General features: G+C 43.2%; 1 protein-coding gene across 4 annotated transcripts in view; it reads right to left on the bottom strand.

Moving 5' to 3' along the window:
* Positions 1–27,115, bottom strand: part of TMEM87B (transmembrane protein 87B) — a 55,108-nt gene extending 27,993 nt beyond the window's left edge. The window contains exons 1-11 of one of the 4 annotated variants that reach the window (XR_011525905.1): positions 26,442–27,097; positions 22,801–22,861; positions 18,072–18,163; positions 15,448–15,579; positions 14,434–14,487; positions 13,065–13,155; positions 11,534–11,595; positions 11,079–11,262; positions 8,055–8,154; positions 3,120–3,213; positions 1,184–1,254 (exon numbers count right to left, since the gene is read on the bottom strand). Coding sequence is in view for 2 of the 4 variants with exons in the window: in XM_008520266.2 (XP_008518488.2) it covers positions 1,183–1,254; positions 3,120–3,213; positions 8,055–8,154; positions 11,079–11,262; positions 11,534–11,595; positions 13,065–13,155; positions 14,434–14,487; positions 15,448–15,579; positions 18,072–18,163; positions 22,801–22,861; positions 26,442–26,759 (1,260 nt within the window). In the remaining 2 variants the exon portion in view is untranslated. Of the gene's footprint in view, positions 1–1,182; positions 1,255–3,119; positions 3,214–8,054; positions 8,155–11,078; positions 11,263–11,533; positions 11,596–13,064; positions 13,156–14,433; positions 14,488–15,447; positions 15,580–18,071; positions 18,164–22,800; positions 22,862–26,441 lie in introns of all 4 variants that reach the window. The other 3 variants (XM_008520266.2, XR_011525906.1, XM_008520267.2) reach the window with 3 other exon arrangements.
* Between the last annotated feature and the right edge of the window lie 188 nt (positions 27,116–27,303).

The following is a 27,303-nucleotide window of genomic DNA, read 5'->3' as shown; positions in this document are numbered from 1 at the left end:
ATGCACACTTCCACTCCACTAGGCACCATCCTGGCTCCTCTCTTCTCTTGCTGGTCTACACGTTCTTCTTGGGTTGCTTGCCACAGCTGCAACCTTCTCCCACACAAAGATGACCTCCAACTTTCATCACCCGTTCTGACTCCTGCAAACCCAAGCTGGGGTTTCCAACTCTTCACACTAATGCCCCAGGCAGCTCAAACCTCATCCATTATGGTCCCTTCTCCAAGTTCACTGCCTGGAGAATGGCAACGCTGCCCCCGGCCACCCAAATGAGACATGCAAGATATCTCTGAAGCCTTCTCTCCCGTCTTTTGCCACCCATTTCTAGCAAGTCTATTATTTAGAGTCTTTTTTCCATTTCCTCTGCCCTATTTCTAATCCTCACCATCTCTTCTTTGAACTACTGCAAATGACTCCTTACTAGACTTCCTGTCTCTAGTCTCTCCTTTCCCAAGCGATCTTTTCACGTCATCCTTGAGTTCTTTCTAACACAGATTTCATGTTATTCACCCGTGCAGTTTCAATTCCTCTATTTTCTACCTTCAGAAGGGACTCTAACTTCCTGAGCATGTCATTCTATCCTATTCTTCTGGATCCACCTTCCATGATTCTCCCAACATGCTCACCTACAGGCAAGCTACTCTGGGACAGTCTGCCACTGTCCCTATATTTTCATGCTTCCAGCTATTTGTTCCCCTCAATTCTTCCCAGAAGCCTTTTCCCCAGTTCTCTTCCTACTAAACCTCTATTTGTTCTCCTAGTCTCAAGTTAAATGTTACCATCTCTATGAAGTCTTTCCTGACTTTATGCTAGAATTAATTTCTCCCTTCTCCCTGTTTGCAGGGCACCTTTCTAAAATGGCAATTACTATTGCTGTATTGCTCCTAGTGATGCATTTGTCTCCCCTACCAGATCCTGAATTCCTTAAACGCAGGGACAATACCTTTTCTTCCATACTTCCTCAGTATGGGGCACATACTGAGCACTTGTTTGCTGAACTAAGTAGAGAAAATAAAGATATTCTTTGCTTGGGGAATTGTTACTTTTTCACCCTCAACTAAATTCCTATATTCAGGTAACAACAATGTCTAACTATATTTCTTTCTATTATTATTACAAATTAAATGTAATCTGATTTTAATGATACAAAAAACTATCTTAGAAGGACATAGTAAAGGATATGAACCATACAACAATGGAGTCAATAACTGCTAAAATAATGTCACCCAAAATAACCGCTAAATGGTCAGAACCCTGAAAGATAAAAATAGGAAAATAGTACAGTTTCATTATACTATAGGAATTATCATCTGATGAAAAACAATTTAGCTCATCTCATCACTTTAGAAAAGCCACAAGAAAGGTTTTATTTCCTAATAGAACTGCACTTAAGCACATGGAAATTATCTGTTTTGGCAGCAATATATGTTAATTTGTCAACAACTTGTTTGACGTTAAGGTAAAATTGTACACGGAATGGCAAATAAAAAGCATCGTGTCCCCAGTCCCACTTAGGTCAACTCGTTCAATCTCTCCCCTCTCCGCACCAAACCTACAGCCAGCGCTACTAATGAAATGGACTCCTGATCTTTCCTCCTGCACCTGAAGGGACGTGAAGGAAAGTAAAACAAGGAGAAAGAATTGTGTGGAAGGGTGTAAACAAACCACAGATGAGACACTTACTCTAACTAATCAAGAGTTGACAGAGAATCACATTTAAAACAGTACAGTAGTCTCCACTTATCCCCAGGGGAAACGTTTCCAGACCCCCAGTGGATGCTGAAACCAAACAGTTACCGAACCCTATATACTATGTTTTGTCCTAATAGGCCAACAGGTGGGTAGCACAGATATAGCGTAGATACACTGGCCAAGGGATAATTCACGTCCCAGGAGGGACGGAGAAGGGCAGCACAAGATTTCATCATTCTACTCAGAACGGTGCACAATTTAAAACTTATCAGTTGTTTAGTTCTGGAATTTTCCATTTAATATTGTTGCATCACAGCTGACTGCAGAACTGAACCACAGAAAGCAAAACCAGGATAAGGGAGGACTACTGTATATGTAAGGTGTTGACTAGGAAAATTTTAAGGAAATATAATGTATATACTACATCTACATGTGGGATATTTATCTTTTCTATTTTCTTTCTAGCAAAGATTTGATTCCTGTGAATTACACATATAAATGCAGAATATTCAATGGGTCAAAGTCGAAAAGAGCAGGTACACCTAACACAGAATGCAGGTGTATCAAAGGCAACAGGAAGAAGAATGAGGCTGTTAACATTATTGGACAAATGTCCTGCTTTAAGGATCAGGTCAAAATACATGAAGTAAACTTATGTGGCAATATACAGATTAACCACTCCGTGCACAGTGATCTGATTTATACATCTAATCCAAAAGACACTTTGGGGAAAAATGACAAGGTGCTTTGAATCAAGTAAAATATCATAAGCTTCCCAATCACTTAGTCATCAACCATATTATTAAGAAAAACTGAGAGCTAGAAATCTAGGGGTCTTCACGACATAAGTATTCTGACTCTTCTCTAGAGAGCAAAGCATTGCTGCCCACATTGCCAGAGTCATTTTTCCCTTGAACACTATCTCCTTCCTGTCCTTCCTAGAGTGAGGTCTGCTGAATCCCCAAAATATTTCCACAAGAGTCGAGGAGAAAATGTACAACCAAACGAGACGTAAGAGAGACGAGATATAATGTCTGTATGCGTGAAGGGCCTAAGTAACTTTCTGTCCACTTACATATGTTTAAACCAAGGATTAGGGAAGAAATGAATGTGTTCGAGACTGCATAATGACAAAGACAAATGTTCTTTATAAAGGACAACCAGGAATATTTTTGAGATGAAGCTAATTCCTGAAATGACATCAACTGGTGCCTTCATAATCAATCATATCATTTTAAGAAGCACTCTGTTTAGTCTTTTAATTTCAGGAAGTATTAAAAAGGGAAAATATTCCATAGGGGAAAAAACTCAAATTGGGCCTTTTTCATAAATTTCCTACTTTAAAAATTCATCTCAGGAGATATAAAGTAAGATCATATTTATAGCAACAACAAAAAGAGGCAGGAGTGGAATTACACTGTTTTTACCCTGGTGACTCTCATCACGCCTTCAACAGCCGCAAAGACAAAGTAGAGAAGCCCCAGTCCAATCACCCGGTGCATGACTGCTCCTAGACGAGGCCTGGAACGAGGAAGGGAGGCAGAGAAAGAGGAGGCACAGCTGAGTGAAACGCAATTGAATTCAACACGGCCCCATTCCCAATACCAGAGGAGCTGCTACCTAATCAATCAGTTCGCCTCTGCCACTGAGCGACTTTGTTTCAGGAAACAGCATATTTCTTGAAAACAAAGCAGAAATAGGCTCAGAATAAGTGGGCCTCCTTCTCTAGGACTTGAAGCTGTACTGATGCCCATGAAGCAACATTCTGAGGCCAAACAGGTGCCAGAGAATTGCTGCTGAAATTTAAGCAATATAATTAACATAACCCAGATACTATTTCCACAGAATGGAAGAGTAGATCGGCGAAACCTAGGAAGGTGGGTGCCAACTTCTAAGTGTCACTGGCAGAAATAATCATTTAATTCTCCCACTAGCACTGATTAGAAATCATTCTGAGATATATAATCCACTGATTTTACGAACTGGGCAGAGAAAGAGCAGGATAGTAGGAGATCGAATTGCATTACTCTCCTTCTCTCAAGACCCAAACCAAGAGTGCTAACAGACTTTAGTTTTCATTCTTTACATTGAAAAGAATTAAAATAACATTTTTGATTCTTTAAAAATATAAATGAGATGGGAAAATGCAAAGATGGTGACTTTTGCAATTAATACTTTGAAAATAGAACTGAAATTTCATGACATTTGCAAATCAGAGCTTATTGTACACACGTTTTAGCTCAAAAACCCTCTTCTCAGAGTAACTACAAGAAAAAACCAGTTTTGAAAAAATACTTACGATACTCATTTTAAAACAAAGTCTAATTAAAAACTAAATTAATATTCATAGCTCGTATTTAAGACTACATATCTAATTTAGTTAATCTAAATTCTGATTCATTGTAGCCAGCTAGCTGGAACACTCCAAGAGTCAGAATTATTACTGCTGTCACTTTGGAAGAGTGGACTACAACAAGCTGACAGCGAATGGAGTCATTCACAAACGGCTTGTGTCCTTACACATCAGTTCAACTTTTATTCCTTTTGTAGCAACCACACTCCACACCCAGGCACCTGATGTTCGTAACTAGAACCATGAGGTACCACAAGATTCCACGAGAGATTTTTGTTCTGTTTCCTGTACTAAGCGTGCCCCCCATAAAAAAAGCAATTTGGGAAGGAATCTCAATAAAATTCCAACGAAAAGAAGGGTTCCTGGCTAAAATCCTGCTAATGACACGAATCCTGAGCTCACAAGCATACGTGCGCATTTGAAGCATACTGACTGAGTGCCTGCTGGTGTCGGGGACTGCACTGGGGCCTCAGGGGAAAGCAGCACACAAAACAGGCAAAGCTCCCACTCCAGTCAATGGGGGGAGAAACAACAACTACTAACATATACATCAAGAGGCCTTGTCAAAAGGATGAGGGGTCAGAGTGACAGAGGGTGAGCACTCTGCAGGAATCCTGACAGGGATGTCTCACCTGGGAGATGACAGTGGAGCAGAGACCTGAAAGAAGTGAGGGGGCAAACTCTGCCCGGGCTCTGGGGGAAGAGGCTCACAGGCAGAGGCTCCACTGCATTGTGAGGCAGAGTTTATTGTGTTTAAGGAACAGCAACAGCATGAAAGCCGACAGGATGGAGCAGAGTGTTCAAACGGGCGAGTGGCAGGAGGTACATTTTAAAGGATCATCTTGGCTCCTGCTTTGTCTGAAAAGGGTGACAGGAGACCAGGGCAGAAGCCAGTTAGGGAAACCAGTTAGGAGGCTACTGAGGTAGTCTACACAGGAGAAGATGGCAGCGTGGACCAGGGGGGAGGCTGTGGAAGGGATGGGAAGGGCTCACTCTGGATGTGCTCTGAAGTTAGAGCCACATAACTGGATGGGAGACCCCAGGGGTGCAAGTCCTAGAGCAGAAGTGGGGCCTGCACCTGGGTGCTCCGATGCTGGAGCTCAGGAAGACGAAGAGGGTCCAGAAGAGACCAGTAAGGAGCAGCCAGGGCTCCACGACCAAAGCTGCTGACCGGGTCCTCCCACAAAGGCTGAGCAGGGCCACGTGATTTGGCAAGGAGAGGTCAAGGTGACCTTGACAAGAGCAGTCTCAGTGGAAAAATGGGGCAAAAGCTCATTAGGGTATGTTCCAAAGAAAACGAAGGAAGTTGAAGTGGCAAGTACAGACAACTCATTTGAAAAACTATGCCGTTCACTGAAATCAGAAATCCCAAGAGTCCCTTGCACCCCTATGTTCATCGCAGCATTATTTACAATAGCCAAGACGTGGAACCAACCTACATGCCCAGAAACTGATGATTGAATAAAGAAGATATGGTATATATACACAATGGAATACTACTCAGCCAAAAAAAAAAAGACAAAATTGGCCCATTCGCAGCAACGTGGATGGACCTCGAGGGTATTATGTTAAGCGAAATAAGCCAGTCAGAGAAAGACGAACTCTATATGACTCCACCCATAGGTGGAAGTTAACATATTGACAAGGAGATCTGATCGGTGGTTACCAGGGAAAAGGGGGGGTGGGGGGAGGGCACAAAGGGGGAAGAGGTATACCCACAACATGACTAACAATAATGTACAACTGAAATCTCACAAGGTTGTAATCTATCATAACATTAATAAAAAAAAAAAGAAAAAAAAATGGATGGCAAGTGTACTGCTTACAGCTCTGCTTACTTGGAAGATTTCCCTTCACCACTGTCCTTTAGGGCCACCCTTGATTAGGCCTGTAATTCAGCAGTTAAACATTTTTGGCTTGTACCAACCACCTGTGAACTTGGGCCAAGATCTTTTCTTCTCTGTAGTTGGTCATAGAGAAAAAAAAAAAAAAACTATGCTGTTCAGGGATGAAGAGAAATGAAGTAGAAGCAGAAGAGAGGGCTATGTGGGATTGAGGGAGGGTTCTGCTTCTGAAGATGACAGAAAATGACAGCATGCAGATGGGAGCGACGCAACAGAAAGGAGAACTGATGATAGAGGAGAAAATGGAACTGACTGCTGGAGCAGTTTCTTTGACGGATGAGAGGTAACAGGATCTAGAGCACAAGGACGGGGGCAGGACATCACCACCAGCAGGGCCAGTCTGTGCCTTTCAGAGAGGAGCAGAATCCTGCGTGTGGTCCACGTGGGGGAAATGACACAGACGTGTGGTGGAAACACATGGAATTCCCTTCTGATAGCTTCTATTTCCTCTGAGAAAAGAACCAAGCTCAGCTGAGGTGGATGAAGGTAGGAAATCGGAGGTGTGAGGAGAGGGAAGGGGTAAAACGGTCTTCTGCAGAGCGGGAGAGTGGGAGCATAAATTGACAAGGGGTCTAAAAGAACTGCCAGCAGCAACGAGGGTGGACTTGAAGCACAGGGTCAGGCAGCGAGACGAGCCCGGGCAGTGTGGTCGGGTGTTCCGGAGGCAGATGCCGCTGCTCAGATGTGAGCCTGAAGCAGATGCAAAGCTGGATTAATCAAGGGAGGCTGATGAAGAGCCAGGCAGAGGTTTCAGGTGGATGCAAGGATGTCGGTAGCCTGCTGGACCAGGAATATAAGCTAAAGGGAGAAAGCAAGGACACGAGCAGGGGAGGATCAGTGGGAGGCGGGAGGACCAAAAGGCCAGATGCCATACCAGGGTCACAGAATGACCGGAGCTGACATCAGAGAAAGCAAACAGGAAAGAGAGGAGGCGACAGGTGAAAAGTGGACTGTTTAAAATGGCGATTATGAAGAGGGTGCAGTTTCACATAAGGATCAAGTTTAGCAAATGGCCATGGAAGTCAGTAGCTGAGGTGGGGGCGACAGGCAGGGCAGCAGAGGTGAGGAGGCAACAGCAGGCTACTTAAAGACTCCTCCACACGGGTACTGAAATCCCAGGGAGTTCTGACAGATGAAGCCTGAGGAGACATTGAAGCACGTGCTCAGAGGTAAGAGATGTGGGGAGAGATCTGGAAGTCAACAGGGGACCGCAATAAGATGAAGCAGGAATCCAGTCTGAAGGCATGGGCTTCCAGGGATCAGAGGGTTTTAGGGAAGAAGGAAGAAGAATGGTCTGAAAAAGGCAATGAGGACAGAGGACAAGCCCAGTGACTCACAGGTATGAGAGAAGATTTGCTTGAGAGGGTCCAGAAGAAGGAGGGTCTTCAGGGGATAGCCAGGTTTCAGTCAGAAATGTTGCTGACCTGGTGTTTAAGCTTCTCTCTCCCAGTGCCCAAACATAGTCAGAGAAGGAAACAGAAAATGGTTCCAACTTCAAGAACCATTTTAAATTTTCCACTACCCTTAAAGTTGATTATTTATTCATCTAACTAACAAAAGTTACTGGAATTCAAATTCAGGATCTTTATTTGAGGACAGTATAAAACAGCCAATACAGTCAGTGACCCATCGCTTGACGACGGGGACATCTTCTGAAAAGTGCGTTGTTAAGCAATTTTATTGTTGTGTGAACATCAGAGTGTACTTACACAAACCTAGATGATATAGCCTACTACACACCTAGGTTGTATGGTACTAATCTTACAGGACCAGCAGCGCATACGCAGTCCGTTGCTGACCAAAATGTCATTATGCAGCGCATGACTGTACACGGAAATCCTTTAAAAACATGTTCTGGCAGGTATTTCCCTATGGGATCTGTATTACGCTACTGAGAAGTTTCCAGTTTCGCAGAGGTCATGCTGTTTGTTGTTATGTGCTGTCAAGTCAGCTCCAACTTCTGGTGACCCTAGGAATGAGTGATGTCCACAATGTCCCGTGCTCAACAGCCCCACTCTACCGCATCTGTAGACTCACGCCTATGGCTAGACAGACAGAATCACAAGACTGGAGACTCGCTATCTTTTCAACACACCAATACTTACTTCACAATGCCATAACCCAGGCTCACAATGATCACAAGGAGGCGTGCCAATGTCCTCTTAATCGCAGATATCAACTCCGCAAATATCAATAAACCCTGGGCTGGGGGGGGGAGAAAGAAAATAATTCACTCTGGGTACACCTGAAGGCCCACCACCCAGATTCTAAATATGTACTCTGTACAATACATTCTGACCTCAGATGAATTAGCTACATTTGATTTAAAAATCATCTAATCCAATTGATGTTTGAAAACCCCAGTGGAGGGGAATTCACTATCCCTGAAGAGCTCACTCTGTATGAGCTCAGCTCTGTTGGACACAGCTTTCTTCTATCAACCTGAACTCTTGTCTCCTTAGCTTCCCTCTGTTCTGTTTTTCCCCCGTGAGGTTACAAAGAACTCTGTCCCTCTTCTTGTCCTGTGAATATCTGAACACCATAATGTCCTCTGGAGTTCTTTTCTCCAGGAAGTCTTCAGCATTTATTCAGTAATGCTCTACTGAGTGGCTATAATAGTAAAAGATACGCCATGATCCCTGCCCTTGGAAGCTTGTACTCTGGTTAGGACAAGTAAATAGAACTCAGGATGGTAAGTGCTAGAGGTAACACAGTATCTCCCAGGACTATGAAGACAGCGAACCTAATCCACATTTGGGGAGATGCAGTGTACATGGGTCCAGAAAAGCTTCTCAGAGGAAGAGACACCTAAATCGGAATTCGAAGGCTAAGTAGGTGTTAACTATTTAGGGGAGGGAAAGGGGAAAGCAAAGGAAATAGCACATGCAAACAAAGGCATGGAAGAGAAAAGCGGAAAAGCAAAATATGCTGCAAGAAGCGAAAGTTCAGTATGTCTGCAGCAGAGACGATAATGAGAGAATGTCAAGAAGAGAGGCTAGGGATAGAGGTGCGGATCAACCACATAGGGTTTTTAGGCCATACTATGAGTCTGGACTTGATGCTAAGGGCAGTGAGAAGTCAATGATAGTAAACAAGGAACCAGCAAACTACAACCCACAGGCCAAATCTGGCCCTACATTTGTTTTTGTAAATAAAGTTTTATTGGAACACAGGCATGCTCATTTGTTGTCTGTGGCTGCTTTCATGCTACAATGGCAGAGCTGAGTAGTTACAATAGAAACAGTATGGTCCACAAAGCCAAAAAATTTACTATTGGACCTCTGGAGAAAGTTGGCTAGCCCTTGGAATAAAATGGACAGCTTTATTTTATCAAGATTGCTCTACTTAATGGCTTGGAGAGGAACTAGACTGCAGGCGAGGAAAACGCTCAGGAGGTTATTCCAGAAATCCAGGTAAGCGATGATGAGAGTGCTGGCAGTAAAGATGGAGAGAACTACAAAGATATTCAGAAATCAGTTGTGAATCCACCTAATTATTTTTGTTTTCAGCTCAATTTCTCCATCTTGCCTACAAGAAATCACAAGAGACCTCGTCAATACCTTGAAGAAGTCCAGATATACTAAGTTTGTTACATTGCCCTACTGCCAACCTAGAAGCACAAAAGAAAGAAGTTAATCTGACACAATCTATTCTTAAGTACTCATGTTGGGTCCTAACAGTCACTGCTTCTCATCCTTTCAGAAATCTTTCTAAGGCCTCTCCTTTCAGGATCAATGGAAAAGACAGCCTAGGTTACAGAATTCCCACCTAGCAAAATCAGAAACAACCTCGGCCCGTGCCTGGTCTTCTGGCAGCTCTCTTTTTCCATAGGATCCCTCAAAGACACCCACAGCAGCCTGGGGGTTCTCCTCCAAGCTGTTCTGGTGTCATCTCAAACAGTGGGGCTTAAAATGGTCTCTCAGCTCTTCATGGATCTCAGGCTTTTGCTGCCCTCACTGAAGTTCACACCACCCTTTCCTCTCTCTAGACAAGCGATGACACCACTAACAGCAAAAGAGCAGAAGCGCCTTCTCAGACATTCGAGAATGCTTAGTCCTCAGCACTAAGAGCAGCCCCATCCTTCCTTCCTCACCAGGTTTAGAGCACACACACACACACACACACTAAAGTATCAGGAAAACTTCTTACAGAGTAGTAATTCCTCTAATACGTCTGCATGGATGTCTGTCCTTTCTTTATTCTTTTGTACGGGTCCTTTCAAACTTTTTATTTTGGGAAATTACAAACATTCCCCAACGTACAGAAAGTGGTATAATTAACTCCCATGTACCCATCACTCAGCTTCAAAGATTATCAACATTATGCCAAATTTGTTTCATCTATATTCAAACTCAAATTTTTTTTTCCTGGAGTATTTTAAAATAAATAGCAGACAACCACGCCCTTTGAAAACCTGTACCAAGATCATTTGTGACTGACCACTCAGAAGCACATTCCTATGCACTTCCAATCCTTCTGAGCTTTCTCCCTTTCCAAAGGTTCAGCAATAGAATTAACTGTACTTTCCTTCTCTGGCCTTTTCGAAACCTGCCTTCTAGAAGTTTGGGGGACACATCTGAGGATGCCCAACCATACACCCTCCCCGCTTCACACACACTGTGTCGGCTGTGACAGTGCCTCCAATGGTCTCTGCCAGAGCAAGAGGAAGAGAGAAGGCAAGAAGGCTGCAGGCACCGCTCACCCCGGTGCCACCGATTTCACTCCCTGTGGCCAAGTTTTCTTTTCTTTTTTGGAAGAGAAAGGAGAAGAAAGGGGATGGGAGAAAAAACAGACAAATCCGTTAAAAGGATTGGCAGCATCTAAAGTTCCCCGTCTAGAACTCTGTGCTGTTTTCATCCAATTACCGGTAGCTGAGCTTTAGGGAAGGGGAGGAAAGCGAGGGAAAGTCAGCAAGAAGGAAAACAGAAAATGAAGACAGCCACATGCTAGTCTAGGTCAGAGTGCTGCTCTGACATTCTCTGCTGGGCTTCCCTCCTCTTCATCTTCGTCTCTCCTCTTATAACACGGCTGTTCCCAAACCACTGTAGAGAGGGGCCTCCCACAGCTCTGCTCACAAATGCTAGGAGCCAGTGAACCACACCATCTTCACGGAGACAATCGCAACTTACTTGATAGCCCAGTGCTGTTGATGTTTTGGTATTCAGAATAAAAAACTGCTTTTTCGAGCATTCCCAGGAAAATAACAGCTGCGATCCAGAACTGGATTCTTAATATGTCTTTCCAATAACAGGCAGACCACAGCAGCCAGAGTATGCCATATAAAATATAAACGATACACATCACCATGTAAAACTGTAGGAAGAAAAGCAATTTTAGTCAGTTAAGCCTTTGGATTATTTGAAAACTGACATTTCTACATTCAAGTATCCAATCCTTTATATTCCAGTCACTCTGGAACCAGAAATAGAGAGTATGTCAAAGCATTAGCTCCTAAGGGATTACCACCACTGAGCTCTTAAAATTTTAAAATTTTCCAATTAGGATACAAATTCTTAAAATTAATTAAGAATTCATTCTTAAAATTCATTAAAAAAAAAAGGAAAAAATGATGAGAAATACTCACAATCATAAGAGGCCAATCTGATGCAGAGATATAGCCATGAGGTCCCATCATAGAGAGAGAAACTGGCGAAGGTGAGGGTGGGAATAAAAAAATTAAAGAGTTAAATTAACAATCAGTTTTTTCCTAAGTTTATAAATGTAAGCTCATTTCCAAGAAGGCTCCAAGAATACAAACCAAGCTAAAAAACCCCCTGAATTTTTACCTAGCACACACATGGTATGGGGTAATTACTAGTTATTTATGTAATCTTATCAAGATACCTCTACTTGTACACATGCTGTTGTGAAACCTGAGCCAAATCTGGTGGTATACAGAAGGAAAGGAGTACTAGCCTTAGACAGGCCCCTTGCTGAGTCACTGACCTCACCGAGAACTTTGTCATCCTGAATGTAACTTGGGATAAATTACTGAACTCAAGCATCTAGTCTGGATTACTGAGACAGCAATAAAAAACTGAGTGTCAAATATAGTGCAAGACTCACAGGGCTCAGCAAGTGCTCCAGTGACTAACTAGCAGGCGCTTAAAACTGCCTGCTGGTGTCAGGAGAAAAGACGCACCACCTGGGAAGGAAGGGCGCACAAAGCTAGGTAGCAGAATGGTGTCAAGGTCCCTGCTTCCTCTATTTGGCATGGTCTGGCCCATTATGTCTTTTCCGGAAGGAAGCCCTACTTCTCACTCTTCTGGGGCAGCCACCTCCATCAGCTTCCCTCATGGAACACCAGCTCTGCGCCTCCTCTGCAGCAATGCCAGTCTCATCTCACTGCTTTCTGCCTCCCCACTGGACTAGGCACCTCTCAGAGGCAAAGCCTGGCTTCACCTCTGTGTCCCCAGTGGATGAATCAGAGCAGTTTGTAAATCCCCAGGAGCTTCCCATGCTACTTGGCTACTGTCAGCCCAGGAGATGCCCGCTCTGGAAAACGACAGCCAGTCAATTCTAGGATAGGTGAAAGTATTCATTCCCTTGAAAACTGCTTATTGTGAGCCCGCTCGTGCACTGGGCACTAGCAACTACAGCTTAACAAAGCACAAAAGGCCTATCACGGTTGGAAGGGCGGGGGTAGAGGAGCTCGTAGATGACGTAAGCCACAGTCAGCAGACATATTACTACTACTCCCAGGCTACAGACACAGGTTTAAAAAAATTTTTTTTTCAAAGAACAAAATTTTAAACCCCTGACGATGGCCATTTTCAAGAAACATAATGTAATCCACTTGAAATACAATTAAGATGTTGCTTACATGTTAAAAAATTTCTTTTAATCTGGAAGGATGGAGAATTTATCTCACTATGAAGTTTAAAATCTTTTAAATTTATCTTAAATTAATTTTAAATTTCCAATTCACTAAAAAGAAAGTGTTATAGTTAAGATAAGCATGAAGTTTTAAGTCCCCAGAATAGACTACTCATTTTTATAACAGAAATTCATTTTTGAATGATGTTTTTACAGAGAATATAGAAAATCTGAGTCAATGACAAAAATACAGAATACAGTAAAAGCAGACAGTAAACATGAATACAATTTAACTATACCATTTAAATTCCACCTTGCATCTGTTTTTTCCGTTTTAATAGAAACAATAAAGATATGAAACCCATCTCTCTGTGTTCTGGCTATAACATCCTGAAACAAGAAAAAAATATCCTTTATGTTATTTTTTTTAATTGCTATATAAGATACAGCTAAGCAATTGTTCACCACAATTTAAAACCACTTCTAGTAACTGAATTAGGTAACTTTTAGAAAATACAAATAAAACAATGAAAAGGAACAGCAGGCAGAGGAAAGACAGTGCACAGTGGAAGGGTTTCTCCCTTAGTTGTTACCACCACCCTCCTAGACCCACAGAGATGGAGAAGGAAAAAAGCTTTTCCCACTCTTCCACGTTTTCTACTGTTCTGCTTCTACAGGTTTTCCCCCTAATGTTACCATTCTATGTTTTACTTAATATTACCATTCAAATATTTTTTCCAGTATTACTCTTCCCATATTTTATCCTAATATCATCAAGCAGTCGGTTTTTAAACGTCTGTTTTTTAAGTTGAATTGGGGGAGGAAGAAGTCAGATAACATCGTTAGAAATGACTCAGATTCAGCAAACAGGCTAAATTATTTAAATTCCTTAGTGTACTATGTTACTAGTTTAGTCCCACTGAGGACTAAAACTGCTCATTGTAAAGTCTATGAACCCTCCATTGCCCCACACAGCGGGACCACACTTTTCACATTCCTCTGTCCTGAATATTTCCTATCCTTCCCTTTCACTTCCTAATCCTCCACCTGCAACAGAGTTTGCGCAAAGACGAGAGTTCGTCCCAGCCACTGCAGAGTGAATACCTGTCCACTGTCAAAATACCCTCTGAGACGGTTGAAGAAAACAAGAAATGTGAAGAGTCACTCACAGTATAAAAGCAAACATTGAGCTTTCCAAACCTGCTTTCAGTCCCTACCCGCAACTCCTTCCAACCCTCTCGACCTCTTGGTCTTCTGACTCTTAGTAATTCCCCAAAATACCAATACCACCTACCCGCGCCCATGCTTCACTCATGACTTAAATTTCTTTACATCCTTAAGGACAAGACATACCAGCCCACTGCTATGCTGTCTTGGGCATTTGAAAGTGGAATTTTATTTTTTAAAGAAAAGAAAGGCTGCATAGAAGTTAATCTTAAAGTACACTTTAAAGAGATTTTTTAAAAAAACAAAGACTAAAACAAGTATACACAAAATTCATATAGACATATGTGAGAAAATACAGTTTTAAATAATGTTTCTTTTTTCTTTCCCAATCCTAACAACCCTACTGTATATCACTCTCCAAGTATCTATCCATCAGCAGATTCTTTTAAGTTTTACTATAATTTGTATATATTTGATTTAAAGACAAATAAAGTGACTTACCCTTGATCCTTCGTGGTTTGAAACATTTCTGATATTTGTTGTTAGTTCTTTATTCTGGGGAAAAAAATGCATTTTATATTGCTGCATTTCTATGGGGAAATAGCTTTAATAATTAAGAAAAAAACAGTTTAAGAAAAAAATACATATTTGAAGGCTGAACACCAGAGAACAAATCTCACTGTACCCCAAACGTGAGTTAACAAAATCCTGCTTTTGAAAAATTACTTCCTTAACAAGAACAGTGGTTAGTGGGAGATTATCAGTCACTAAAAGGGGACTCTAGGTGCTAAAATGGTCTGTACTTGATCTGGGTTACACACGCGTGTGCAGGTTTTGAAAATTCATCAAGCTGTATACTTCTGATATGCATGCTTACTGTGTGTTCATTATACTTCAACACAAATTTTTTAAATGATTCCTTTAAAATTTTTAATGAAGACCTATTTTCATTTCAGAATTTACAGAATAAAAAATAAGTTAAAATGACCCACAGTCTCACTACCCAGGGATGACAGCTGTCGACATTTTGGAATCTAACCCTCCAAGCTAGGAAGGAGAAAGGACGTGCAGGAGGAGAGTGCTCGAGTGTGTAAAATGCTGGTGAGTCGAGTAAGCTGACAGACCTTCGGGAAGGTCAGTGGTAAGAGACCACTGGATTTAACAACACAGAGGTCACTGGTGACTTGACTAGAGCTGCTTTGATGGCATGATAGGGGCAAAGGTCTGACTGAAGTGGACAGAAGAGAGAATGAGAGACGAAGTGACAGCAGATCCTGAAGGGAAGATAAAAGGATCCTCTTTCCTGAATGCTGCTGCAAAGGGGCACGATAAACAGAACAACGGTGCCAACACCTTACTTATTACGTACTACCACACACACCAAGAACTATACCTAAAAATTAACCAACTAAGCACTTCTCTTTATCAAAATACTGATAAAACAGAATTAGAGTTGACACTTGAATGTACTAAGTAAAATAAACTGTATGTTAACACGGCAAGACAGATACTCACATTTAATGAGGGAAACACCTGCGAGTCACTATCGCAGTCTAAGTTGTCATTTTTTGTTGTCCAACATTCCTTGTTCTCGAAATAATGACCACAAAAGTCTTCATTAACACTGTCATGTTTCTGTGACAGCTCCTACCCAAGGCAAAATTCTCTGTTATATACCAAAAATTATTCAGTTTGGAACACTGAAAATATGCAGCAGAACAAAATACCGAAAAGAAAAAAGTTGTGAATATCTTTTTTTAAAAAAAAGATTTTATTTTCCTTTTTCTTCCCAAAGCCCCCCGATACACAGTTATATACTTTAGTTGTGGGTCCCCCTAGGTGTGGCATGTGGGATGCCGCCTCAGCATGACCTTACAAGTGGTGCCATGTCCGTGCACAGGATCCAAACCAGTGAAACCCTGGGCCGCCAAAGCGGAGCGCGCGAACTTAACCACTCGGCCACCGGGCCGGCCCTGAATATAACCTTAAGAATCATTGAGGTAATCATAATATTTTAGCCATTCCAATGTGCTCAGATACAGTAATACATAATACAAGCATAATCTTACAGTAAGAAAAGTGATTAAGATATTACTACAAGGAAATGGTTCATGGAGAAATAAAACATACTTTGTCCTGGGCCTACCCCCATTTTATCCCATATATAAAACATTTTACAGAGAAAGAAAGCAGCATTTGACTACAAGAAAAGATAAACCAAACACCTAGTAACATAAAGCGAAGATGGCAAACCCACTGAGTGCAGGGGAGACGCTCATGCACACATCAGTGACCTGAGGTTCTTCGCCTCCCAGATGGATGAATAAAACCATGCCCCTAATGGCAGTACCCAGTCATCAAGAAAAAGTTGAGTTGGCTGCCACTGGCCAAATATGGGACAATCTGAGCAAAATAAATAAAAATAGTAATAGATTATAACCCATATAACAGAGTAAAAATCAGTGAGTTCATACTCATGACTGACTGACTGACAGACAGGTAAGACAGGCAAAGAGAGAGCTCATCTTCACAGCAGAGTGCTAATAAATATAGAACAAAACAGAGAATTAGAAAATCACCAATTAGCAATTAGCATAGTAGTAAGTAACTTATCAGGCAAGAATCAAAGGATGTTAAAACAAGGATCGATGAAAAAAGAGTGTATTTACATACAAATACAAAAGTATTTCTTGACAAATTATTGTTAAAGCAAAGAGGAAAACTAGTAACTTTACAGTAGAGAAACCTGGCAGAAACTTCCTTAACCAATGATCAAAGTTAAAACCACTGATGGCCAAAACTGGGACAAACCAGTAATTTCCGGTATACCTGCCAAAAATATAACCTGAATTTAATCATGAGGAAATATCAGAAGTAATTAAAATTGAGGGACATTTTGTAAAATTAAATGGCTTGTACACTTCAAATATATCAATGCCATGTCACGAAAGACTGAAAAAAAAATCATTGCAGAAACGCAATGTGATCCTGGATTGGATTCTGTACCAAAAAACAACAACAACAACAAAAAACACCCACTGTTAAAAAGGATGTTCTTGGAACACTGGCAAAATTTTAAAGAAGGTCTGTTTATTATATAACAGTACTGTATCAATGTTAAATTTCCTAAATTTTATAATTGTACTGTGTAATCTAAGCAAATATCTCTGTTCTCAGGAAACACACACTGAAGTGTTTAGCATGAAGGGGTAAAATATTGAGGGATAAAGTCAAAAATGCAGTATTGAGGAAAATGGCATCCTTCACAGCAAATGGAAAGACAACACAAATAAAAGCATGGAAACCCGCACATTATTCAAGCTAGGAACCAACGGATAACAGAGAAGCTGAAAAGGAAACCATTCCAAGCAACCAACATGAGAAACAACAAAAGGCCTTAATGAGGGACACAAGGGCCCAGGGGACACTCCAGGGGATGGGGCCCAGGTTCAGACCCAGGGGAGCAGAAACCCTAACCCTCTTTTTCCTCCCCTCACATTCTCCCCTCCTGTCCCCAGATGTCTCCTTTCCTCTACTTTTCCTCACCAAATGTACTCATCCTCACTAAACTTCTAGGTTCCCTGTTACTAATGTTTTGAAGGAAATGAAACTTTTATATTTCTTTCTTAAATTAGGTTGATTTTTATTTGTTGACCCACAATCTCTTTATCAACAGCTCCTACATGTCTGATTTAAGCACTTACTAACATTTTCCACAAGATACAAGGAAAGTAAAGGATTTGTATTCTTCTCAGAAAGCATACACTTCAGCATAATTAAAGCATTTATTGCCTAAGTCCCAAAATAAATCTGAGGTACTACAATCTATACTTCCAGCCTAGGGCCAGCCCCAGTGGCTTAGCAGTTAAGCTCAGCATGCTCCCTCTTTGGTGGCCTGGGTTTGGTTCCTGGGAGCAGACTTACACTGCTCTGATAGTGGCCATGCTGTGCTGGCGGCCCACAGAATAAAAAATAGAGGAAGACTGGCACAGATATGAGCTCAGGCCAAATCTTCTTCAGCAAAAAAAGAAAAAAGTTTTTATATTTCCAGCCTCCTCACCTGATGAGCTAATAAATCTTTACACTCATAACTTTTTCTTCATAGCTTTATATACATTAAAAATCTGTGTTTTACTTACTTCCAGTGCAGGATATTCATTGTCACAGGTATAATACGTCAAATACCACTGTATGGTAAACTTTACAGGCCCGGAACAACTGAATGACTTAACTGTTTAGAAAAAGAAAGTCTCATTTTACAATAAGAATATATATACTCTAATATAAACTTAAGGGTTCAAGAATGCAATTTAAAATAGGCTACTTTAATGAAATAATGAGTAAAATATTACCTAATTTCTCCAAAAAGTCACTGCAAAATGAGACAGATAAATTCATTAAATTATTATAGCTACCCAAAAGTTGCTATAATACTATTTATTTCATCGCTATGCTAAGTCCAGTGTCAAAATCAACTGAGTAGCCAGATATGCCAAGTCACTGTTTACTTCACTCTAAAGTGTTCTCTTCATTGACTTATTCATTCAAAAAACACTGAGTGAGCACCCCTTGTGTGCCAGGAAGTGACATGATGGTAAACTAGAGCAATCCCTGTCCTTGACGTAAAAGGTACTGGGGGAGGGAAGGGCTAACAATTAAACAGGCAGGGCTCCTAACACAGCCTAGGAGAGCGTGAAGAATGGGGTCCTGGCAGGCTTGCTGGAGGAAGAGACCTTTAACATGAAGGAAGAGCAGGAGGTACCGGCAGGCTTGCTGGAGGAAGAGACCTTTAACATGAAGGAAGAGCAGGAGGTACCGGCAGGCTTGCTGGAGGAAGAGACCTTTAACATGAAGGAAGAGCAGGAGGTAGCCAGGTGAGGAGGAGGGTGGAACAGTACATGCAAATGGCCAGGGTGAGTGAGAGCACGGCATAAGTATGACCACTTGAAAATACTGTGCCATGGTCAGAAGACAGATTGGGGAATGGCAAAGAGCTGAAGCTGGAAAAGAGCGCTAAACAAAATTCATAAGGGGTATCATGCTCCGCTAAGGAGTCTTCCTTTATTTAGAATATTACAAAGCACCACCAAAGGTTTCAGGTAGGAAGGTACCATGATAAGGCAGACTGGGAAGGATTAAGTGCAGAATTAGAGAAAGCTCTTTTAAGAGTGTCATCACAACATGGTGGCTAGCTTCCCCCAGAGCGAGTCATCAGAGAGAGCAAAGAAGCCACAGTATCTTTTAAGACCTCGTGTCAGAAGTGATATGCCATTACTTCTGCCATGTTCTATTGGTCAGATCAACCTTGATATAATATGGTAGGGGACAACACAAGGTCATGAATACCAGGAGGCCGGGATCCTGGGAGTCATCTCGAAGGCTGGTAACCAGAGGGAATCCAAACTGAGCTCAGAGTTCAACAAGCTGAGGCTAGTAAAATTTCTGGGGCAGAATACCCAAGAGTTGGGAGCTGCTCTGAGAGAGGGTAAAAGGAATCTGTATGGAGATCCCCTTGAGAGTCTGGCTGCATAGCGGCCTCCCCACATATAGGGAGAAGCCCAACAATTCTCAAAGTTCACACAAGTCTGGGAACTTTGATTTTCCACTAGCCAGAGTGGAGAGGCCTCATTAAATACACCAAGCTTTCAGGAGAGACACAGAAGGGTTGCGCCTTAGATGTGGTGCTAAATTAGCCCTACAGTAAAGGCTACTCCAGATCCATCCTAAAAGAAATTAAAAACAAAACTGGAAAGAATCAAAATGACCCAAAAGAAACTGAACTGTCTGCCAGGACAAAGTTGTTAAAGCAATAGAACATAGCACTCAAGAACGTAAAATTCGTAATATCCACCATCCAAACAAAAACGCTAGTATAAAAAGCAGAAAAATTTGACTCATAACCATGACATGAATCAATCAATAGGACAAAGATAACAGAAATGATAAAGACGATGGGATTAGCAGACAAGAATGTGAAAGCAGTTATTCTAAATATTTTCTGTATGCTCAGAGATGTAAAGGAAAATATGAAAATTCTGAGGAGAGAAATAAGATATTTTTTAAAAGAACCAAATTTCTAGAGATTAAAAATATATATATCCAAAATAAAAAAGTTTCATTGAATGAGATTAAGAGATTAGATACTGCAGAAGAAAAGAACACTGAACCCGAAGACAAAGCAATAGAAATACCCAAAATGAAATGTAGAAAGAAAAGAGATTGAAAAACAATTAACAGGGCCTCAGTGACCTGAGAGACAATATCAAGCAGTCGAACGTATGTGTAAACGGAGCCTCAGAAGGAGAGGACACAGATGAGCGTATAGAGTGTCTAAATCCATGATCCGAAGTAAGAGTTGAGATTTATTTTTTCAGTGTGGATATCCAGTTGTTCTAGCATCATTTGTTGAAAAGACTATCCTTTCTGCAATGAATTAGCTTGGCACCTTTGTTGAAAATCAGTTGACCCTGTATATGGGGGTTTATTTCTGAGCTCTGTAGTCTGTTTCATTGTTCTCTATGTCTATCCTTATGCTGGTACCACACTGTTATGATTACCGTAGCTTTAAGTTTTGAAATTGGAGAGTTAAAGCCCTTCAACTTTGTTCTTCTTCAAAACTGTTTTGGCTGTTCTAGGTCCTCTGTTTTTTTTTTTGGTTTTGGTTTTTTTTGAGGAAGATTAGCCCTGAGCTAACATCTGCTGCCAATCCTCCTCTTTTTGCTGAGGAAGACTGGCCCTGAGCTAACATCCATGCCCATCTTCCTCTACTTTATATGTGGGACACCTACCACAGCATGACTTGCCAAGCGGTGCCATGTCTGCACGTGGGATCTGAACTGGCGAACCCCGGGCAGCCAAAGCGGAATGTGCAAACTTAACTACTATGCCACCAGGCCAGCCCGGGTCCTCTGTATTTTAATATAAATTTTAGAAACAGCTAGTCAACTTCTACATAAAAGTCTGAATTTTGATTGGGATTATCTGAATTTATTGATCAAGCTGGATAAAACTGACAGTATGTTAGAGATAGATTCTTCATAGGTGCCCCTTATGAAGTTGAGGAAGTTTCCTTCTATTTCTAGTTTTCTGAGAGTTTTTCTCATGAATGGGTGTTGAGTTTTTTCAAATGCTTTTCTGTATATATTTAGATGACAATATGGTGTATTTCTTTTATGCTGTTAATATGGTGAATTACAGTGAGAGATTTTCAACAGTGGCTCCACATGACTCCATCTTGAATGCAGTAGCAAAAGAGGGGTCACCTAAGAGGACACCCGATGTCTGATCCAGCATACAGCATGGACACATATCCAAGGGACAAATCTTAGCTTTGCAGCCACCAAAATCTAGTTCTGTGAGAACAGACACTCAGACTCACTTTTTCACCACATCACCAATGTAGTATATGAACCAGAATGCCCAATTACTCACTTAAAATGAATAGTAACGTAAAGTGGATATGTAACGATCAACCAACTCTCTCCCTTCAGCATGCCTTCCTGGATGCCCAATGGTGATGAGACGGTTGCTTAGCAAGCATGGCACCAGAACAAGGAGGCTCAAGGAGGTGGATGCTGCATCCACACCTGCCAGCCATATGTCACAGCTATAGTCATAGTTCAAGAACACTTCTCTTCCAACGATGCTTTTGGACATTGCCCGCTTTTGCCTGACTAAATCCTCATTTTTTTATACTTTTGCTCCTAACTCCCTCCTGCTGCCTCATTCTTTCTATAGATACATTAATACCACTGTCTTAACCGTGGTCTACTCTGAAGCTGATCTCAGAGATGACATATTGATTTTTTAAAAAATCAAAGTCTGTGTTTCACTGGTCCACATAACTTGCTTTTTCCCATGTAACTTTTTTGTCTGCACTAGTCTTTTAAATCTTGTTTGTCCAGACATTGAGATATGAATTCATTAAAGCAATTAGATGCCAACATTTTTTCCTCACCCACCTTGGACTTCAATTTCCTCTTACCAAGCTCTTAACACTACTGATGATCTATGATATCACCAAGTTGCTTTGAACCACCTCTGCTTTCTAGGTGATGGCTAGCCTACTGCCCTCAGCAAAGGCCCACATATGGCAGAGTCACCCAACGATCAGAGGATGGTGTGACAGAAAAAAGGGGCATGGCTTTGGATCCCCAGGAAGCCAATTTGCTCTACCCAGCAAAAAACTACTCCTTATCCCAAAACTTTAACCCTGGCAACCAACTTGCCTAGTCAAGTTACTGGAAACAGTAATAGGAGTTAGATCACAATAAATATGATCCAGTGTAAACCTATTAAAAATACTGAAAACCTCAAGATCTGTAACTTGGAGCCCTCGCACATCGGTATTTACATAGACAACACAGTCTCTAACAAATATTTTCACTTTCACAACCTCTAAAATCCTAATTAAAACGTTAGTGTCTAGTAATTTTTCATACTATGATCATGTGTATATTCCAAAAATTTTCAGAGGCATAAAGGTTTTATCACAATCATGACATTTCATTATATTCATAAAAAGAATTTATCTAGTTTTAAAAGCTGGGACTCAGAGTCAAATTTCACACGAGTCAAATACTTTTTTGCTGAAGCCTACTTTATGAGACTTTAATTATAAGTTTTAAAGAATGATCATATTAGATTTTCTGAGACAGGATCAGAAAAATCCATACTTGAAAATAACTGAGCTTTGACTGAAACAAAAGAAACCCTTAAAATGTTAGAAACACTTAAAAACAAAACATTTGCCTAGTTTATAATATGTAATATATTAGTTTACATCAAGTTAATGTATAAGTTTATATTATATATTACTCATTTATAATATATTGTTATATTAGTATTATATTAGCTTAATATACTTACCAGAAAACTTGATCTCAGTAGAGTTAAACATAGTTTTCCTAAATATCAAAGGTCCTGATTTCTAAAATGAAAAACAAAGAAACATAAAAAGATTTTGTTAAAAAATTTTTTTCTCTACTGTTTAAGAGTATAGTCTTACCTTGGAAAATATATAGTTCTAATCCTTGCACTGCTCTCTACGACCAGAGTGATTAATTTTTAAAAACGTAAATCTGATCACATGACTCTCTTGCTTAAGGCCTTGTCCAGCATATTTACTCCCTGCAGGTGAGATGAGGCTCGGTAATGCTCCTGCCTCTAGCACCTCAGCTGGGACAGCAAGACAGGAGCTAAGGGCTGCTGCCTTTGCACGATTACTGCCGCTCTGACGTAGAGCCATCTGTGCATTTGCACGTGCTCTCTTGGTACCTATATGAATGTACTTCTGATAAACCACCCACACCTCTCCCTAAAATGTTATGGTTACCAGTGTGTACTTAAAACAGACCAATTCTTACTGCAGCTGACAGTACCCTGCATAGTCAAGGCCTGCCCACCTCTCTACCACCTTCTTTTCAGTTCCTCAAAAGTATGATATTCCTTCCTGCTCCAGGACCTTAGTGGTCAACCTGAAAACTTACTGAAAAACCCTTCCCTCTCGCTCTTTCTTCACCTTGTTGATTCCTTCTTACCCTCCAAGCCCAGTTCAAAAGTCCCTTCCTCAAAGTCTTCCGCGATGGCCCACACCAGGCCCGGCCCTCGCTCACACGGTCTCTAGGACCCAGCCTTCTTCACAACCCTTTCCACAATTAAAATGAAATAAATAATGTATTAGTGAGTTACTTAATGTCTGCCCTCACCAAGAATAAAAATGCTGTGAGAAGGGATTGTGTTAAATGAACAAGTGGTTAGGAATGAAAGAGAAACACCAATAGGACAGGCAGCTCTTCCTGATATCCTCCTCCCCCGCCCCAACGGTCTCAACAGTAACGCTAAAACCATCAGCCCGGATTCCTGCTCTGAGCTTCCGAACCACATACCCAGCTGCCTAAAGGTCATGTCCACTGGGATGTCCAACAGACATTTCACACTAACCTGCCCTAAACCAGACACATTCCTCGGCTCCTCGCCAACTCTACCTACACTGCAGGTGATGCCACCCAGTCACCGAAGCCATAGCTCCTTCCAGTCCATCATCTCCATTGCCCAATCTCCAAGGCATGCCTACTTTATCTCACAAACACTTCCCAAATTTACCTCTTCCTCTCCATTGCTGCTACCACTGCCCTAATCCAGGCCCTCAACATCTCCTGCCCACACTTCCGCAGTAACTTAACCGGTACCTCTGCCTCCAGATCTGAGCCTACAGACATCCTTAGACAGCAGCCACAGTGATTAGCATTATGTCTAAAATCCTTCCATGACTCTCCCTCATTCACACTCAAAAGTTGCTAAAGGTGGCCTGGGGGCCTAATCCAACCTATAAACAGGGTTTGTTTGGTCCAGAAGGGGCCTTTTTTTAAAGTTTTGAATTAGTTGACATAATAAAGATATGGATTCTGGCTTCACTTGAAAAAAAGGAGACAGGGCAATTTTGTGCCTATGCTGCCAGAAGGGGCATGTAACCTGCGATCTACCACACCACTCGCCCGCTCCAGTCCTGAACTGAGCTCAGTTCACTCAGTGACATGACTTGCCCCAGCTCCCGCAGGCCTGAGGGTAGACCCCTGGCCACAGGCTCAAGGCCAAGCTCAAGCTTGGAAGGCTTACAGTGACCCGAGTCCCCTCTATCACTCCTGCCAGAACTTCACTCAGCAGAAACACAAAGAATTTCCTGCACCGCTCCTGCGGTACTTCCTCATTGTTTTTCACCAAGGTAACGTCTATTCATCTTTTAGGACCCAGCCAGGCACTGACTCCAGCAAGCTGGGCTGGTTACCCTCTCCATGCTCCAGTAACATCTCAAGAATGCTCTTTACTCAACCAATTCCCCGAGAATGTAATTACTACTCATGAGTGTGCTGTTCCTATTACTGTGTGGGCTTCTTGAGAGAAGGGGCTGTGCCTAAAATTTGTCTTTGCGACAGCAATGGCCAGTTTTGTGTACGGCTCACAATAGGTGCTCAAGCTATTTGTTGACCTTTACAATCAAAGGAACCATTTCTTGAGATTTGCAGTACAAATGAAAGCAAGCCCCGCTCTCCTCTCCTGTTTTGACAACTTGAAATGGGAAAAAATCAGCCTCCTCTTTGCAAAAGTCTTCATGGACTGCTACTGGCCTGAGTCACACAGGACTAAAGATCATGTGGGACTCAAGGAAAAATTTCTTTCTCATGCAGAAAGCAAAGCCGTGCTTTCTCCATGGCCTTTGGAGTCTCTACATCCAAAGAATACTTGGCAAAGAGCTTTACAGATATGTCAAGTAGTTTAATGATCTGTATGGAGCTCATTCACTTCCAACATTGTTTATTCTGACTTAGTTTATGATATTGCCCCTTCACTACAGGAGCAGCATGAAACTATGAGTGCGGTTCTCTGAGCTTTGCTTTTACTGTTCAGAGAAATTCAATAACAGAGATATGCACGCTCTATCACGAACACACATACCCGGGCACCGAGCCAGGAGAATCCTGGAAGAAATGGTTCTACTGGGTCTTAAAGATTCAGAAAGGTACCTGCTTTCATTCGTCTGTGTAGCTTTTATTTTGTAGGAAGTATTTGTAGCTTCTGGTGCTACTTTCTTTTCCTGATTGAGGAAATCGAAATACAAATTCTTCTTTTAGAACATGGACATCATTTCAATGCATATGGAAAATACTCATCTCAAACAGCTGGATGAGTCAACTGACTCTAGAAAAGCAAGAGATACCACCTCTTCCCGATTTCCCGTCCCTCTATAGCAAGACTTTCCAAAATTCTACCCCTGCATTCCTCCCACATCATCTCATGTAACTACTGGATGCCAAGTTCCCAAATGGCCTGCCCTGGAAAGGAAGTTTCCACACACTCCTGCCTCCAGACTAGGCTTTCTAACACTCCATCACATCTCACCTCTCTCCACACCCCGACTCCCGGAACTGTGATGGGAGCCCTAGAGAAATTCAGGAAGCAAGGAAGAGGGAAAGGGGGTGGCGACTACTGCAAGTTCCCTTCTCATTTAAAGACAAAAACGAAAGCGGCACAGGCGCTTTCTAAGTTTCTGCCGAAACTGAAGCCCTAGAAAGTGCCCCCTGTGGCCTCACGAGTGTGGCCCTATGGCTGCACCCGGGCACCAGGAGGGGTCAAATACCAAAGACGCGGCTAGGAGTGCCGAGGGGTTGGGGGCTCAGGTCTGAATAAATAAGGACCTGACCTAGCCAGAACACGTCAGGGCAGAGCGAGGGGCCAGGACTTCGGGAAAGGGGATCCTCAAGATCAGAAACAGCGTTTAGAAAGGAGAGCTGTCCCCACGCAAGAGCTTGACCAATCTTCCCCACAGGCTGGAGGACGGGGCGCTCCCCCAAAACAGACATAAGGCTCAGGGAGCGTGTCAGGGCACGCGGGGCAGGCCCAGCAAGAGGGCCAGATGAACAAGCCAGGGCCGGGCGCTGGGGCCGAGCGAGCCCCGGGACGACCCTGAGGGCCCGACACGCGCCACGCCTCGGTCTGTGCGCTCCACTTACGTCGTTGACCGTCGCCGCCCAGAGCCCGAGCTCAGGGACGGCGCCCACAGGCGCCGGGGCCCAGCACAGGAGGCAGAGGGCGACGAGCAGCAGCGGGTCCCCGGCGGGAAGGCGGCGGCGCGCCGGGGGCCAGGCTCGGACGCGGCAGGCGACGGCCATATTGACGCGGAAGCCGCACCTGGCGCTCCGCGGCGCCCGCCACGCCCCGGGCCCGCACCTAGCGCAGGTCGGCCTACGGGAGGCCGGCTCGGTCCGGGGAGCGCGGCTCGGACAGGGAGGTGGGGGAGGGGTCGGGCCTGGGAAGCGGGGCGGGGACATGGAGGGCGGGGCCCAGGCGCGGAGCTAGAGGAGGAGCCGGAGCGTGGACTTGAGAGGTGGGCGGCTCAGAGCGTGGAGGCGGGGCTGGGCTGGAGTGAGGAGGTGGCCCTGCGAGGAGGCGGGGCTAAGGGCCGGGCCAGAGTGGGGAGGCGGGGCCGGGCGGGGAGGCGGGCCTCGGGGGCTGGGCGGGAGGGAGGAGGCGGGGCTGGGCCGGAGTGGGAGGCGGGGCTGGGTGGGGAGGCGGGACTAAGGGCTGGGCCGGAGGAGGGAGGTGGGGCCGAGCGGGGAGGTAGGGCCGGGCGGGGGTTGGGGCGGGGCAGGGAGCTGGGGCTTGGGGCAGGGCCGGAGTAGGGAGGCTGGGCCGGTGGGGGGAGGTGGGGCCAGGGGCATGGCCGGAGTACGGAGGCGGGGCCGGGCGGGGAGGTGGGGCCAGGGGCACGGCCGGAGTACGGAGGCGGGGCCGGGCGGGGAGGTGGGGCCAGGGGCACGGCCGGAGTACGGAGGCGGGGCCGGGCGGGGAGGTGGGGCCAGGGGCATGGCCGGA

Source organism: Equus przewalskii, chromosome 14, assembly GCF_037783145.1.
Source record: "Equus przewalskii isolate Varuska chromosome 14, EquPr2, whole genome shotgun sequence".
Taxonomy (NCBI): Eukaryota; Metazoa; Chordata; class Mammalia; order Perissodactyla; family Equidae; genus Equus; species Equus przewalskii.
Note: the sequence above shows the minus strand (reverse complement) of the source record. Positions and strands in the feature narration are given on the sequence as shown.